General features: G+C 66.1%; 2 protein-coding genes across 2 annotated transcripts in view; both read right to left on the reverse strand.

The window, feature by feature from the left end:
• COL9A3 (collagen type IX alpha 3 chain) overlaps positions 1–6,093 on the reverse strand; it is a 29,562-nt gene extending 23,469 nt beyond the window's left edge. Inside the window, exons 1-9 of the mRNA XM_007462279.1 lie at positions 6,016–6,093; positions 5,376–5,444; positions 4,153–4,188; positions 3,430–3,501; positions 2,751–2,804; positions 1,546–1,581; positions 1,289–1,312; positions 1,015–1,068; positions 288–341 (exon numbers count right to left, since the gene is read on the reverse strand). Coding sequence (XP_007462341.1) covers positions 288–341; positions 1,015–1,068; positions 1,289–1,312; positions 1,546–1,581; positions 2,751–2,804; positions 3,430–3,501; positions 4,153–4,188; positions 5,376–5,444; positions 6,016–6,093 — 477 coding nt within the window. The remainder of the gene's footprint in view (positions 1–287; positions 342–1,014; positions 1,069–1,288; positions 1,313–1,545; positions 1,582–2,750; positions 2,805–3,429; positions 3,502–4,152; positions 4,189–5,375; positions 5,445–6,015) is intronic.
• Positions 6,094–9,887: 3,794 nt separating this feature from the next.
• The window catches only part of OGFR (opioid growth factor receptor), an 8,071-nt gene continuing 7,011 nt past the window's right edge, over positions 9,888–10,947 (reverse strand). Inside the window, exon 7 of the mRNA XM_007462253.1 lies at positions 9,888–10,869. Within this exon, the coding sequence (XP_007462315.1) occupies positions 9,888–10,869 (982 nt within the window). The remainder of the gene's footprint in view (positions 10,870–10,947) is intronic.

The raw sequence follows: 10,947 nt of genomic DNA on the forward strand, positions 1-10,947 counted from the left end.
CGCACCGCAGGGCATGTGACAATGACAGAAACCACCTGCCCTTGGGGCGGGGTGGCCACCAGGCCTGAGCCTCACTAGCCCTGGGTCAGCTGACGCACACGGCTCCAGCCTCGACTTGGCCCATGTCTGGGGTGTGGCCAGGACTCTCCACGTGGACATGGGTGCTGGGGCTGGGGGCATGGGGGGCCTGAGGACGGGCACCTGGGGACATGGGAGGCAAGCCCACCAAGCAGTCATCATGCCTGGGACTCCTCCTGAGAGGCTCTAGAACCCCGCCCAGTACTCACAGCAGGGCCGGGAGGTCCCGGGGGGCCTGGGAGGCCTGGAAGTCCAGAGGGTCCCTGTGGGGGGATGATGGCTTAGACAGAGCATGGCCAGCCCCCACCTGAGTGAGGGGCCCAGCGACTTCCAAAGAGAAGCCTCTCCTCCGAAGATGCCTCTATGGGGCCCCCCCAGTGCTGCCATGCTGGCCCACCCCAGCCCTGTGCGTCCTGAGGTCTGCGCTGCCCTGTCCTGGGTGTCAGCCACGAAGGCCCACCAAGAAAGAGGGTGGGGGGGGGGCTTCCCTGGTGGCACAGTGGTTAAGAATCCGCCTGCCAATGCAAGGGACGTGGGTTCAAACCCTGGTCCGGGAAGATCCCACATGCTGCAGAGGAACTAAGCCCGTGCGCCACAACTACCGAGCCTGCGCTCTAGAGCCCGTGAGCCACAGCTACTGGGCCTGTGCGCCTAGAGCCCGTGCTCTGCAACAAGAGAAGCCACCGCAGTCAGAAGCCCGCGCACCGGAGCGAAGAGTAGCCTCCGCTCCCCGCAACTAGAGAAAGCCCGCGCGCAGCAACGAATACCCGATGCAGCCAAAAATAAATAAATAAAATAAATAAATCTAAAAAAAGAAAGAGGGTGAGGGGCAGGGAGAGGAGGGGCACAGGGAGGCGGTGACGGGGGAGGGAAAAGGGAAGGAAAGCGGGGAGGCCCCCCCATGGTTGCATTTGGGGAGTCCTGGCAGCCACTCACCGGGGGGCCCCGGAGGCCAATTCCGCCTGGGACGCCGCTCACCCCTGCCTCTCCCTGGGGGAGGTAAGAAGTGAGAGATGGGCGTCTGCACCCAAGGAGCTCTGAGGATCCCCAGGGGAGTCCAGACCGGGCTCCCATATCCCTACACAGGGCCAGCCTGCCCTCTCCCCCCGGCCCCAGTCCTGGTCTGGGACCTGGTGGCCATGTTGGCTCAGGGTGTGGCGGGCATGCTCGGGGGTGGGGGTGGGGGAGCACGAGGGTCATCGGTACTCACGGGGGATCCAGGGAGGCCTTTGCCCTGCAATGCCAAGCATGGGGTCAGAACCTGCTTGGGACGGGAGGAGGTTGCCCACCACCCACCCCGTCCCCCTGAGCTGGTCAGGCGAGTTGCTGGGGATGAGAGGGCACAGCCCAGATAGCACCTAGGACCCCAGCCCAGGGCCCAGCCCCCAGGAGAAGCTGCAGAGGGGCAGCAGACGTGGCATTTTGGGGCCCCTCAAACTCCCACCCGGGGGAGAACACAGTACTCACCCCCAGCCCAGGGGGCCCCGGGGGCCCCAGACTTCCCTGCAGAATGAAAGGGGGCGTCAGGGGTGGGCTGGGCCCAGGCACCGTCGCCTATGTTTGCAAACCTGTTCCCTTCCCTCCCAAGTCCATCTCCCCTGAGGAGGGGGTTCTTCTTTTATAGAAGACCGACAGTGGGTGGGGGGGACCTCCGATGTCCCAGGGCCCTGGGACTGGTCCTTTACCAACAGTCCTGCTGAGGAAAAGCCAGAAAAGGTCCCTTCCTGGCAGCACTACTGCAGGCCACCAGGAAGGCACATGCCAGGTGTGACCTGAGCCACACAGAATAGCCTGATGCCCGGCTCCTCCAGGAAGCCCTCTGGCCTCCTTGGTCCACAGTAGGAAGCCCCAAACCTCCAGCAGCTGGTGGCCTGCCCGTCCGCCCAGCACCCTCCTGGTCCTCTTGCTGCCTTGCATCCCAAGGATGAGGCCCTTGTTCAGGAGGCCCCTCCCCTCCTGTACCCCAGGCTCCCTGCAGAAAGCCTGGAGCTAGTCCCCCCTCCTCCCTTCCCCCACTTTTCCCCACTCCCCCAACGTCCTTGGAAACATCAAAGGACCTGCCGGCTGCAGGCAACCACTCTCTTCCTTGTTTCCCACTCAGAACACTCCTACAGCCCAGTTCCCAAAGGCAGGGCTGCGTCCTGGCTCCCTCCCCCCCATCACAGCCCCCCTGCCCTCTGCACCCCAGGGCCGGGGGACAGTCACTTCTCGAAGGGGGGACAGAGAGGGAGTTGTTGGTCTCAGCTTTGCGCTTGGAGCCACGAGGGAGTTGGTTGGTCAGAAAGGGGGTTTTGGTGAATAATGGTCAGACTCGGGGGACAGGCTGGGTGACCGTGGGCCCCTAGGGTGGGCACAGAGAGAGGGGCAGCAGCTCACCAGAGGAGGAGGAGGGCATGTGGGGCCGGTCACGCCCCAACCATACCAGCCCCCGCAGCACGGTCTGAGGGCTGGGACAGCTCTGACCAGAGGGGGCGGCGGGGGGCACTCATCACCCTGTGTCCTCATGCCCTCCAGCCCCCTTCCACCCCACAGCAGGGGCGGGGCCCAGCCAGTGCAGTCACAGCAGCTGCCCTCAGAACCCACACCCTGTGGACAGGTGGTGCTCAGCCTGGCTGCCCCTGGCTGGGACCTCGCCCCTGAGCTAAAGCCACTGGACGCGGTGCCTGCCTTACCCGTTCTCCGGGGGCGCCCTTGGGTCCAGGGGGTCCATCCTGCCCGGTCAGACCCTGGGGAGGGAGGTGGAAGGAGGGCTGGAGGGGTCACATGGGAAGGATGTGCCCTCTCAGGGGGAAGAAGCAGGCATGGGCCCCGCCCTAACTAAAGCCAGTCAAGAGAGGTCAGAAAGACCCTTGGGTCAGGCACCTTCCCCTCTGGCCCCACCCACCGCCCACCTGGTGGGAAGCCAGTGGCTGGAGCACCTGCTGGAGTGGGCAGGCCCAACGGGCAGGAGAGTTCCCCTCTGACATCCCCTCCAGTGCGTGCAAAGCCCCCGGGCCTGGGGCCAGGCCTTAAGCTCCTGAGGAGCCCCTGACGCAGGCACCCTGGGGCTCGGAGGGATCTGGATAATGGGCCTTTGTTCCCAGAGAAGCTAGAGCTGGCGGGACTTTCACCTCTCCTGTGCACTGGCGCTGTCGTCTGGCAGACAGGGCCAGACACTAACGGGCATGGGATGAAGGCCAAGGGACCCTGCCGGGGGACATCCGGAGACACTCTTGGGCCTGGCTTTCCTGCTTGAGCTGGCCCAGTTGGAAAACAGCAATTAAATCTGACTCCTGGGCGCTGGGATGGAACCCCTCCAGGCTGGGAGGGGCGTGGGGGGCTCGTGGGAGAAGGAGGGGCCGGCACACTCACATCCACACCAGGCAGTCCCGGCATCCCGGCTTCTCCTGGTTTCCCCGGCTTCCCCGGGGCCCCTTTCGGTCCCTGTGGAGGGAGAGGGCAGAGGCGTGAGCGAAGCTCCAGCCAGAGCCTTGGCCTTCACCAAGGAGAAAAGTGTCCTCCAGCGGGGCACAACCTAGCAGCCCTAGATGGGCCCCTCTCCACCAGAGCCCCAGCCCTCCCTGCTGCCCTGCCCACCCCTTGCTGGCCCAGGAGGGCTTCCCCCCCCGGCTGCCCCTCTGCCCGTCTTCGGTCACATCTGTGGGACACTCACCCAGACGCTCTGGCCTCCCCAGCTAAGGGCCAGTGGGCCCCTCTGTGGGCCCCTCTGTGAGCCCCTCCGTGAGCCCAGAACCCTCAATTCCAGGGCCTGAACAGCTCCAGGACAGCTCGCTTGTGGGACCTCTGACGGGCTGGATGTGCAGGTCTGTATGGACCTTTTCCCTGACCTGCCGGCACTTGCCCAAGCAAGCTTCGAAGCCAGACCCTGCCCGGAGACTCACTGAGTCCCACCCACTCCCCTCCCACCTCTTCCTGCTCTGCCCCTGCTCCAAGGCCACCCTTTGGCAACCCAGGGCCCAGCACGGTGGGAAGGGGTGTCAATGAGCCCCCTGCTCTAGGCCCACCCGTCCCCTCCAGACTAGAAGGAGGCCTCCTCCCCCCAACCCCCACACACCCCGCAGCCAGGACACTCACCAAGGGCCCAGGCAGCCCTGGAGGACCAACTTCTCCCTGCAGAGAGGGAGATGCCCACACGTGACCAAGTGTCCTCTGGAAGCCCCGCCCAGGGGAGCAGAGCTGGGCCCCAGAGGAGGCCCCAGGAGGCAGGATGGAACCCTTCACCCCATCACCCACACCTGTAGGCACCTCCCCTCTAGGGCCAGGCACAGAGGCAGGCAGTGGGGAGAGGGGTGAGCTGGACAGGCTAGGGATTTGAGCCCACTTTGAGGGCACAGGGACACCCCAGAAACGGTGGGAGGTGTCATGAAGCCCCACCTCTCCGCCTGCCTGAGAAACTCCAGAAACCCGGTTGGAGGTGGCAGCCTCCGGAAACACAGAGGACCGGGAAGGCAACCTGGCACCCTCTCCACCCTGACGGCCACTGGCTCTGAAATCTTTTACCCGAGGCTTTCAGGCCAGGCTTTAAGTGGAAACGTCCCCAGAGGGAACGACTGGGGAGCCCTGGGGTGCCAAGTGCCCAGCCCCACCAGGAGGGGAGGCCACCTGGGTCCAGGGCCCAATACAGCCACACTGAGCAACGGCCCTGCGGGTGGGGTGGTGGGAGGGAGACTCAGGACCATCAAGGGCCAGGCAGGGCCCTGGGGACTCAGAAGGAGGCAGGTTCTACCCAGGGAACAATACTGGTGAGGAGAGGCCTGGAGGGCCCTGACTTTCACGGACGTGGCTGAGTCAGGGGCTCTCAGCCCACCGGGTCCTGGGGCCAGCCTTCAGGGTCTCATCTGCCTCCCATACAGCTTAGGCCACGCTTAGGCGGGGGCGCCCTTGGAGGATGCCACTTCTGGGGCAGAGCCAGCCCCCAGCCCCGTCCAAGGCTGGCTCCAGCCTCTAGTAGCCGCCAACGAGACCCACCCAGGGGGACAGCCTTTACCCCCAGAAAAGAGGAGTGCAGGCCCCTCTGGGGACCCAGAGACACACACCCAGTGCCCACACCTCCAGCCCCAAGAGCACCATGGGGCCACCCCCGCCTGTCCTGGGGAGGCAGTCCCCGGGGGGTCCGCCCCAAGAAGGAACAAGGATCGTCTTTGTCCCGTTTCACTCCCCACAGGGGCGCTGGCTCATCGCCCCAGCCCTGGGAGGTGCAGTTAGCTTTCTCTCCATCAGGCCTGGGGCTCAGGGAGGTTGGGGCGGGAGCGAGAACCCCGCAGAAGCTCCCCGGCCATCCCCGCCCACACACTCACATCAATGCCGTCGGTGCCTGGCTTCCCAGGTGGTCCTCGGGGGCCGGGGGGGCCTCGAGGTCCCACTTTCTGAAATGGAGAAATGTCATCAGGCAGCTGCATCCCCACCCTCTCCCGCTGGCGGTGGGGGGGGGTCCCCCCTGGTTGGCCCTGGGGTCAGCCCGACGGAGCAGCCCCTCCTGCCAGTCCGGAGAAGAGCTAGGGCCTGTCCAGGGCCCTGCACCCCGGCTCCCCTCAGACCCTCGGGCCTTGGCAGTATCCCCTGCCACCTCGCCTGGGCAGGAGGGGCTGCGTCGGGGCTGAGCCCCGCAAGGAACAAAGGCCACATTGTGTCTCTCTGGTGGAGACACAGCGCTGGCACCGGACCCTGCCTGGTGAGGAGGGGCAGCCCCTGCGCGCATCTCCGAGGTGTCCCGGCGTCCGTGGAGGCTGGCCGGGAGATGGCGAGGAAGCTATGGGGCGACAGGACTGTGCCCGCCGTCCCCAGGGGCCCCGGGCTCCCCGACTCCCTTGCTGACCCTGGGGGCGAGGCGGGGAGCTTACTCCCTGGCTGTGCTGCTCAACGCAGACCTCAGAGCCACGGACCCCCACCCCAGCCACCTTCCAAGGCGAACCCAGTGCACCGGCGTCCCGTGCTCACCTGCGCCCTGGTCACGGTCACGGTGGCGGCCAGCAGCTGCCCAAGCAGGAGCAGGGCCAGAGCGGGGGCTCCGGCCATGGCTGCACACACGCTCTGAGCGGAGCCGGCGGGGTGGCAGCGGCCTGAGCTCGGCTTGGCGGGCGGGGCTGCTGGTGGGCCGGACGCCAGTTCCCGCCCCACTGGCCCTCACACAAGCCCCCCATTCAGCTGGGCCCACCTGGGTGGGCGGGGGCTTCTGCGCTGCCCCGCGCCTCCCTGCCGAGACAGTCAGGGAAGAAAAGAAACCCAGTGGCATGTTTTTGGCCAGCCTCTGAGTTAAAATTATCCTGGGACTGGTGAGTTACACACATACACCTTTTAGCAAGCAAGAAAGAGGCTCTTTTCTCCCCTTGGTCCTCGACCAGGGTGTGGAGAGGGAGAACCCCACACTGAAGGGCTCCTTTGGAGAAGGGGCAGTCCTGTCAGCGGCGTGGGTGAGTCCCATACTCCTCCCCAGGGTCCGGAGAGAGACCCAGGCTGCCCAAGGCCCAGGAAGACCCCCAGAGAGGGTGAACACGCCTGTGCTAGGGGTGAGACAGGGCCCACCACAGCCCCGGTTCCCACTCCGGGGCCCTGCCGTGGGCAGAATAGACTCTAGGGCCATGCCTGCTAGGCTGGAACGCCGCCCCCAGGGCCCTCTCCCCAAACTTTAACTGTACTGAGTGGTCCATCCATGTGAATCAGCAGTGGCAAAGGCCGGACTCTCACCCGGCACCGCCCCCCGAGAGCCAAGCGGGGGCCCTGCAGAGAGGAAGGAAGGCCCACCGTGGTCCTGAGGCCCGAGCAAAAGCCTGACGAACAGGAGCCCTGAGGCTGGCGTGGGCTGTTCCCGTTTCCCACAAGCCTCGGTAGCTCAGTGGTTGCCAAATCTGGGCACCTTCTGCTTCACCCCGGGAGCACATGGGGACAGCAGGGTAAAGGGCAGCACCTGGGGCCAGGGGGACTCGATGACACCCCCCCCCCCACGGGACACCCAACCCCAAGCAGGAGCAGGGCCAGAGCGGGGGCTCCGGCCATGGCTGCACACACGCTCTGAGCGGAGCCGGCGGGGTGGCAGCGGCCTGAGCTCGGCTTGGCGGGCGGGGCTGCTGGTGGGCCGGACGCCAGTTCCCGCCCCACTGGCCCTCACACAAGCCCCCCATTCAGCTGGGCCCACCTGGGTGGGCGGGGGCTTCTGCGCTGCCCCGCGCCTCCCTGCCGAGACAGTCAGGGAAGAAAAGAAACCCAGTGGCATGTTTTTGGCCAGCCTCTGAGTTAAAATTATCCTGGGACTGGTGAGTTACACACATACACCTTTTAGCAAGCAAGAAAGAGGCTCTTTTCTCCCCTTGGTCCTCGACCAGGGTGTGGAGAGGGAGAACCCCACACTGAAGGGCTCCTTTGGAGAAGGGGCAGTCCTGTCAGCGGCGTGGGTGAGTCCCATACTCCTCCCCAGGGTCCGGAGAGAGACCCAGGCTGCCCAAGGCCCAGGAAGACCCCCAGAGAGGGTGAACACGCCTGTGCTAGGGGTGAGACAGGGCCCACCACAGCCCCGGTTCCCACTCCGGGGCCCTGCCGTGGGCAGAATAGACTCTAGGGCCATGCCTGCTAGGCTGGAACGCCGCCCCCAGGGCCCTCTCCCCAAACTTTAACTGTACTGAGTGGTCCATCCATGTGAATCAGCAGTGGCAAAGGCCGGACTCTCACCCGGCACCGCCCCCCGAGAGCCAAGCGGGGGCCCTGCAGAGAGGAAGGAAGGCCCACCGTGGTCCTGAGGCCCGAGCAAAAGCCTGACGAACAGGAGCCCTGAGGCTGGCGTGGGCTGTTCCCGTTTCCCACAAGCCTCGGTAGCTCAGTGGTTGCCAAATCTGGGCACCTTCTGCTTCACCCCGGGAGCACATGGGGACAGCAGGGTAAAGGGCAGCACCTGGGGCCAGGGGGACTCGATGACACCCCCCCCCCCGGCTCGATGACCCCCCCCCCCCCCAGGGGACACTCAAACATCCAGGTCACCTACAGAGCCCACTGAATGCTCGGAATCCCAGCCCCGCCTCAGGTGTCTGAGTCTTTAGAATTCCCTGAGAAATGCTGCTTTAGGATGAGCCTCATTTCTGCAGGTGAGAGCTCAGAACTTTTGAGATGACGGGAATTAGCCCAGGAGGGAGCATGCAGCAAACCGAAACAGTTAAAACCTCCCTTCCCTGTTGGGTTCAGCTGTGGGCTGCTCATCAGGCTTGGCCACACCCTCCAAAGGGAGGGTGGATTCTATCAGGAAGGGCCAAGAGAATCCCCGAAGTTCCAGCCTTCCAGCCAAGTCAGTCATCTTAGGACATCCTCAGAGATGCAGTGTGGGGCTGGGTGTAGGGCAAGCAGCTTCACCCCACCCCTACCTCCAAGGCACCTCCTGCCCGGAGCCTTCTCCTTCCTGCGCTCGCCTGCCTGACACAGCGCCAGAGGGCTCCTGCTGGACCAGACTCAGCGGAAGCCTGGCTGGGAAGTCAAGGGAGAGACCTAGTGCCTGGAATCCCACCCCACCTGCCTTACAAACCCACTCCCAGCTCTGTGCAGACCCTCCCACCTGCTGCCAGGAAACACCCTCCCCCTGGAGAGTGGCCCCTGCCTCGAACCCAGATAGCCACAGTGGCCTGGGGAGAGGCCACAAGGCTGGCCTCACGTCCACCGGTCAGTCCGGTGTCACTGCCCACCTGTTCTGGGCCATCACTCTCCCCGAAGCTTGCGGGTCAGGTGCGCCCGAGCTGCCTGACCTCCCGTCCCCAGGCCCCACTGCTGAGCACAGGCATCCGGCCCCCAAGGGTTGCTCCAATGGGGTCCACTTCTCACTTCACACTCCAAGCTTCTCCACCTGAACCTGAGCCCCATAATGGTGTGGACGAGGACCTGATGCCACTATGTCCCACCCCCACCCCAGCGAGTGACTTCCAGTTTGTCCATCCCCCTCCCCACAGGACAGGAGCTGTGGGGAGAGCCTGAAAAGAGGACCCAGGTCCAGGCCCCTAACTCCCTCCCCCTCCCCCGCCCCCCACCAGGTGTGACCTCCATCACTTCGGAGTCTCCTGGTCCTTGGTGCTGATGTAGGAAGGAAGGGAGCGGTCCTGGTACAGGGGACAAAGCCAGGCTGAGGGGGGAGCATGCCCTGCGGGGTGGGGGCTGCTGAGGGAGGGAGGCACTCCGTTCCCAGGCTGGTCCCTGTGTGGAGGACCGATGGGTTGAGGGGCAGCTGTGGCCGCCAGGGAGGGGACAGAGGGGACAGAGCACACCACTGAGCCTGCTCCCCGAGGCACATCACGGAGCCCCAAATCAGGGCGCACTGAACACTGGTGACAAAGGGTAGCCGAGGGACCAGCTGCCCAGCCCCAGCGGCTCTGGGAGGCTGTGGGGTCAGGGTGCCCAGGAGGCCTGCACCACTGCTGCACCCCAGGCACTCCCACGGGCAAAGTGGTGCAAACCAACCCCTCCCCTGCCCCGGCCACCCACAGGGCCACCGTCTGCGCCCAAACACTCAAAAGTCAGATGAGTTTATTCAGAAAAGGCGTCTGCACCAGACAAAGAAAGTGAGCCCCCCTCCCACCCCCCCAGCCCATGAGGAGCCAGGTTACAAAGGTGGGGGGCGGGCAGCGGCACAGAGGACTGAAAGAGGCGGGAAGTGAGGTCGAGGTAAGAAGGATGCTGAAGCCTTGGCCTTCCCCAAGGGCGGGACCTGCCCTTCCAGCAGTTGCAGTAGTGGCTGCAGTGACCAGCAGGGAGAGGCCCGCAGAGCTGGGCGCGGAGAACAGCTGGCGACACGGCTCCCAGGCCTGCGGCAGGGCAGGGCAGGGCCCCGGGCGTCCCCTTCCCTACGGCTCTCCGGGCTGGACAGAGGGTCCCGCCCCCGTGGGCTCTGCCGTCTCATCCACCTCGGGTCCTGCAGTGGCTGGGCTCCCGGGGGCACCCTGCTCCGGCCCTGCCGGGCCATCTGCTTCTTCTTGGACCCCATCTCCACCCTCTTCGGCCACTGGGCGCCCTGAGGGGGCAGGGGGCTGGGCGGCGGCCAGCGTCACGGCGCCGCCCCCGGCACGCCGGCCCGTCTTCCTGCGCTTCCTCAGCCCGCCAGCCACCTTGGCCTGCAGGGGCCGGGGGCGGGGCTGCTCGGCCTCCTCCGGGGCCTGGCTGCCCACTTCCTGGGTCTCCGCCCCGAGGCGGCCCTGGCCGAGGGCGCAGCCCTCCAGGTTCAGGGCGACCTTCTCCACCTCCGAGGCGCCCGGGCCCGGCTGCTCCGGGGCCCGCGCCCGCACGCTCGCCTCCAGCCTCCTCTTCTTCCTCTCCTTGGGGTTTGGAGACTCGGGCCCCTGCCCGTCGCCGGCCTCGCCTCGCTGGTCCTCCTCCGAGGCCCCGGCTTCCTGGGGCTCTGCGCCGGGAGGCTGGGGACGCTGGGCCACCGGGTGCCGCTCCCCACCGCCCCCCGGCCCGCAGGTCTGGCGCTGGGCTCCGGCCGCAAGGAGGGCGTCCCCAGGGCTCTCCTCGCCGTTGGCCTGCCTTGGGCGCGCCGGCCGGGGCGAGCAGCGCCTGAACTTCTGCAGCTTGTCGTGGGGCCCCCAGACGAACCTGCAGCGGGGCCGGAAGTGCTCCCAGGCAAAGTACAGCAGCTCCCGGCGCCGGTGCCGGCACCGCACAGTGAACACGAAGTAATCCAGGGCGCTCTGCCGCACGCCCGGCAGCTGCCGGCGCACCAGCGTCTCCTCCAGGAAGAAGCGGGCCAGGGGGGCCTGGTAATGCTCCAGGCCCAGCTCCCCCAGAGACTTGAGGATGCGGGTGATGCGGAGGTTGTTGTGGCTGTGCCTGGAGGGGACAGGGGGCGCTGGCAGGGCTACACGGGGCTTGGTGGCGCTCGGCCAAAACCCACCCTGCCCCCCCCCC

Source organism: Lipotes vexillifer, unplaced genomic scaffold (assembly GCF_000442215.2).
Source record: "Lipotes vexillifer unplaced genomic scaffold, Lipotes_vexillifer_v1.1 scaffold1798, whole genome shotgun sequence".
Taxonomy (NCBI): Eukaryota; Metazoa; Chordata; class Mammalia; order Artiodactyla; family Lipotidae; genus Lipotes; species Lipotes vexillifer.